The following is a 5685-nucleotide window of genomic DNA, read 5'->3' on the forward strand; positions in this document are numbered from 1 at the left end:
ATATTATACATCTAAATTTTTTTATAAACCAAGTTTAATTAAATTAAATAATAAAATTTAAAATAATATTAATTATAACTGATTTTTATTATATTAGACTAACTTTATTAAATTTAGTTAACAAAAAATTTTAAATGAATAAATAGTCAAAATGGTCCTTAAAAATTCACGTGATCTCCAATTTGGTCTCCAAAAAATTCTTTTAATCAAAATCATCCCCAAAAGATTTTCAGTTAGTCACGTTAGTCCTTTCGTTAACTCTCTCGCTAACGCCGTTAACGGAAGCTGACATGACATGTTAGGATTCATGTTAGCACACCCCATCTATCCTGGTTGTTTACCAACACGATTACTTCTCAAAATTTCGTCAAATTAATCCCTAATTACTAAACTCTAATCCCATCATAGTGTATGTATGTCCCCTTACGTTGAGTGCAGCTGTAGAGGTTCAGATACCAATATTGAAACTCACCGGCATGATGGGTGGAAACGGAGGTCGTCGTGGAGGGGTCTCCTATCACTTAGTTGGTAGCTATGGGTCTAGCTCGTTTATGCGAAGAAAGAGGAAGAATGAAGACCTTATATGTTATTGTGGGTTGAAGACGTTGATTAAGAAATCTGGAACTTCAGAAAATCCAGATAGATTGTTCCATACATGTCCAAGATACCGAATGAGTTGTTCTCATAAATTTTTTTATCTTCAACATTCTTACTAGTTGTAGGATTTTCAATCACAAGATTTCTTAAATTTCTGTAGAATGGTAGTCATTGCAACTTCTTCAAGTGGGTTGATAAAGATGAATATGATGGAGGAAATGGAGATGCAGAAATTAATGTGAAAGTAGAGAACAATAATGATGAGTGAAAAGTAAACATTACATGGAGAATGGGGAGTTTGGAAGCATAAGTGAGATTTACAAGAATACTAATGACCTTTATGTTTATTGGATTGATAATTGTGATTTTAGTTTTGGGATTAATTTGCGCATTTTGTATTTTCAAGTGATAATGCAATTAATTTGTATTTAGACATGTAATTTGGTATGAACAAGAATTAGAAGATATGTCTTATTGTAAAAGCTAACCATCTTGGTTTTAATTCTTGCACACATTACACAACTATACTAATTACACAAGATTACAATGACATGTAGAAAAACAACATATTTTCATATATTGAAACTGAAACAACAACATTGTTTGATCATAATTATCTTATCGATATCCAAAAAGCTAACCATATTAACCTAATCAAATGGCTAAACTAAAATATAAGGGACTTAACATTGAAACCAACCACAATGTTCTTGATGGCAATAAGAGAGCTCTATACAAAAAATATATCACTAGCCCTAATTACATAATGTTCAGATATTAGCACTAAGTAAGCCTATCCTTCTTTTTAGGAGGTTTGAATCCTGGAGTAGGAACAAACGTCATAAAGTCTACAAATCTCTTGGCAGTGGCAGAATTAATTTCCCTAATGATTTTAGCAGAAAGCTGTTGATGTTGCAACAGCTTGGGGGTAGAATTTTTTTTCTGGCTCTTCCCTTAACAACTTTCAATTTAGATGGCCTTGGAATAGTTTCCTGCATAATTTCAACAAGAATTTTATCCAACATTCAAAAATAATTTCAGTTGCAAATATAAACAATAACATCTAATTTTTCCAAGTTACAAATGCAACCTGTTGTTAGTTTTGCGTGTGTTGTGTTGATGGGTAGGCATCTGTCTGGCTAAGCACAAGCTTAATTGGAGCGTTCTGCTCGGCTGCGGGTGGCTCAGTAATTAGGACAGCAGGGGCAGCATCAAATAGAAGGGCAGCACTAGTTACAACTACAAGTTATAACTGCATTTGCCTTGTTTGTTCCTCAGCCTCTATCTATTTTTTCTTTAGACAAGTTTTCTTGTTATGACCAACTTCTCCGTAGAATATGCACTTGATGGGATTGTATTTTCGCTTCATCTTTGACCTTGTGCCGGAAGGGCCCTCATTCTTGTCTTTTCTCCTCTTTGTTGTTGGCCTTCCTGGCTTAGGCTTAATTGGGGGCAAAACGGGGGCTGGGGATGGTATTTTCTCCCAAAGATATTGTCCCTTGACCGGGTTGACATTGAAAGAATAGATTCTTTTGTATGATTCCATCCTTAGCCATTCTTGACAATACTCCTCTGGCCTCTTATCATGCTTATCTTGTATGGCTACAATTGCATGCATGCATGGCATTCCTGCATGACAAAAACAATTCCTTAATTGATATTGTTGACATTGTATGAGTATAACAAAATTTAGTTGGAGTATATACCTGTGAGTTGCCAGAACCTACAGGTGCATGTGTGGTTACGCAAGTCCCCAACCATATTAGTTGGCCAGCTTTGTATCTCATAAAGACATTCTTTTTCATTAGCAGACCAATGAGGAACCCAATTCCTAGATAGCTTAATCAATCCCTCAAGTCTATTTTGTTGCACCGGAGGAAGAATGCCTTGATAAACCATTAGCTTTTGTCGGTTATCAATCATGCTCTTCATGATAATCCATCTGATTTCTTCAGCCAAAGTCAATATAGGCTTGTGTCTTTCGTGCTTGATTTTTGCATTAAACAATTTACACGCATTATTGCAAATGTTATCCAACTTGGGCACATCACTGAAATACGCCTTCGTCCAAGCTTCCTTCGGCCACTTGTCTAGATATTCCCAGGCAGCTTGATAAATGACTTTAACTCTCGCCATGTTTCTCTCAAAGTCCACCCCGGTCCTTGATCGAGCAAACTCCCAAACCAAAGCCTTTATTTCCAAACTGCCACATTGCTTTGAGAAATTTCTCCATAGATGCCATACACAGAATCTATGGTTAACCCTGGGCATGACCTCCTACATGGCTGGAATTAAACCTAAAACACAAGCAATCATGAAAAGATATACACATTAATTTAGTCCTTCAAATATAAACTGTAGGAGTGTCAATTTCTCCCACACTGTCAGTGTCACTGTCTTGGTCTCCCACAATGTTTTCAAGTTGGTATAAACTGTCCTCAGAACTCTCGTATGAGTCATCAAAGTCGACATCACCTTTTAAGGTGGTCTTTTTAACATATCTTTCAGATTTTGTCTTAACACCTTCACTGGCCTTCTCTTTGTTTTTCCAAAGGCTGGGATGTTGGAGGGCTCTGGAGCAACTAAGCAAGGCTTTGGTGTCGGCTTAAAAGTAGGATTTAGTTTGGGCTGAGAGAAATTTTTTTTTGAAACCAAAGTGGGCTTCGAAGGGGGCCGTTCCGCTTGTTTTTTGGCCTCCATGTTAATTTTTTTGGGCTCTGATCTTGTTGTGGGCTGAGAGGAGCTTAACTTGCATTGTAACAGTGAAGGTATTAACTCACTCCTAGATACTGTGGGCTGAGAGTGAATTTTTCTGGACTTTAGGACAATCTTTCCTTCATTATTTGCAAGTACAACTACTTCTTTACCTACGTCCTCCACCAGTTGTGGTTTTGAAACTCCATACTCAAAGTATATATTAATAACATTGTTATTCCTCCTACAAGACTTGATCATCGCAATCAAATCAGCATCAACATCTAACTTTTTCAAGACAAACTCCAAAGACAACTAGAGAACCTTCCAAATGCAGTTGTTCGCCTTAGCATACCTAACTCCTTATAATATCCCTTCACAAAAAAAAAATCTACTATATTTGCCTCAATATCCATTAACACTTCCGTATGATCTGGTTCATAACTCATTCTTTTCCTTATATCGGTTTTAAACTTCTCACCATGGTGAAATACAAATGTCATTGGAAGTCCTTCCATCTACAAAGGAATAAAGATAAAACTCAGCCTAATCCCAAAATGACAAACAACTATATAATGTACATTATCTGATTACAAGAGTTTTGACAAAAAAAAGTTTAACTCATTAGTAATAGTATACAAGAAAATTAGCATTCATATCCTCTAAGAGTATTACCTACATAATATCAGACAAGTAATATCATACAAATAAACTTATTAGCCAAGAATTGTTTTTCATGCTACTTAGAACGTGAACAATTTTTTATCTCCATTTTTTTTTTTCATGATAATGCATGATATTATTCCTGGGAAGCAATCTAATACAAGTAATTGGAGAAAAATTGCATGATCTTTTCTAAACATAATTTTAAATTCAGAAAAATTAACATTTATATCCTTTGGAGTACGTATGTACTCTGTTTTCAAGAACGTAGCTTAATGCATGTTTACCTCACTGGTCACGGTTCGTAAATCCTAACCAAATTCCAAAAATAACAATGCTAAACTATAAACCACCTACAAATTCAAGCCTAAACACATTTAAAATGAACTTATTAACCACAACAAACCCATCACCATCAACATGGAAAAAAACATTTCATCTAACACCCATGCAAGATAAGCTTATTAACCACCTGCTCCATTGCAAACCAAATCACTAGGACACAAATAACACCCACGCAAAATCGAACAACATTTCATCCAAGTAAAATAACATGATTAGGATCTCGTTCTTTCTTTTGCAATCAAATATAGCATACAGGTTGAAAAAAAGGTTTTTCACACCTTGCAGTAGCGCCGACAATGCTTCCTTCCTTCTTATCTTGCTTGCGAAATCAGAACTTATCATCGCCGGAGAAGACACAAACGACACCGGCTATATGATCGTGCTTCGGATTCCAGTCTCGGTCGTCTTTCACGGAGCTTTGTTGCTGCGTTCACAGAAACAGGTTTCTTTTTACTTAGTGTAAATAGGAGTGTGTTTGAAGTGGGAAGAGTTAGGCATTTTGGCTTCATACCCACTCTATACGGCGCCATTTCTCCTTTGGTTCCTCACACATTTAAAATGACGTCATTTCTATAGCTGACGTGTATTCCTAATTTGTCATGTCAATCTCTGTTAACAGCTTTAGCGAGAAAGTTGACTGAAGGATTAACGTGCAGAAAATCTTTCGAGGATAATTTTGATTTAAAAAAATCTTTTGGAGATCGCGTGATCTTTCAGGGACCATTTTGACTATTATTCAAATTTAAATGTGAAGTATTATTCTATTTTGGTTTAATTACTCTGTTGGTCCCTATAGTTTCGCAAAATTTTTAATTAGGTCCATATACTTTTTTTCCTTTTAATTGAGTCCTTGCACCAAATTTTTTTTAATTGAGTCCCTACACTTTTTTCTTTTTTTATTTGGGTTCCGGCACCAATTTTTTTTAGTTGGGTCTATATATAATTTAGCCAATTACTACCAAGAAGGACCTAATTGAAAAAAAAAAATTTGGTACAGGGACCCAATTAAAAGGAAAAAAAGAATAGAAACCTAATTAAAAATTTCACAAAACTATAAGGACCAACAGAGTAATTAAACCTTCTATTTTTTATCCAAACAACTACCCAACTGCTCTGATTTAAAAAATTTTAATAAGAATATACTAAATTTCAATTAGTCTATATAATTTGTGTTGTCATTATAGTTTTTAGAACTAAAATATGTTCTTCTAAAGCTCTTAAGACTTATTCATATTTTTTAAAATCTTTGACATTTAATTTATGGATATTTTTATGAAATTATTATTTTTTATATTAATTAGATGATAAATATTTAATTATATAAATAAAATATTTTAGTATAATCTTAAATCCATCAATACCACTCAAATCAACCTATTAATAAAC

At 34.5% G+C, this 5685-nt stretch overlaps 1 protein-coding gene across 1 annotated transcript; it reads right to left on the reverse strand.

Annotated features, from left to right (window-relative positions):
* Positions 1–1882: 1882 nt before the first annotated feature.
* Positions 1883–2868, reverse strand: LOC130981355 (uncharacterized). The gene is made up of 2 exons (XM_057904947.1): positions 2304–2868; positions 1883–2226 (listed from the first exon to the last, which is right to left on the reverse strand). The coding sequence occupies exons 1-2, from the start codon at positions 2866–2868 to the stop codon at positions 1883–1885; spliced, it is 909 nt and encodes a 302-aa protein (XP_057760930.1).
* Between the last annotated feature and the right edge of the window lie 2817 nt (positions 2869–5685).

Source organism: Arachis stenosperma, chromosome 5 (assembly GCF_014773155.1).
Source record: "Arachis stenosperma cultivar V10309 chromosome 5, arast.V10309.gnm1.PFL2, whole genome shotgun sequence".
NCBI classification, from domain to species: Eukaryota; Viridiplantae; Streptophyta; class Magnoliopsida; order Fabales; family Fabaceae; genus Arachis; species Arachis stenosperma.

Bases quoted from the DNA above. Each gene is read 5' to 3' on its own strand.
- LOC130981355 (XM_057904947.1), bottom strand. From the start codon at position 2,868: ATGCCCAGGGTTAACCATAGATTCTGTGTATGGCATCTATGGAGAAAT. The intron at 2,227-2,303 runs GTATATACTCCA...TTTGTCATGCAG, and splicing joins TAGGTTCTGGCAACTCACAG to GAATGCCATGCATGCATGCA.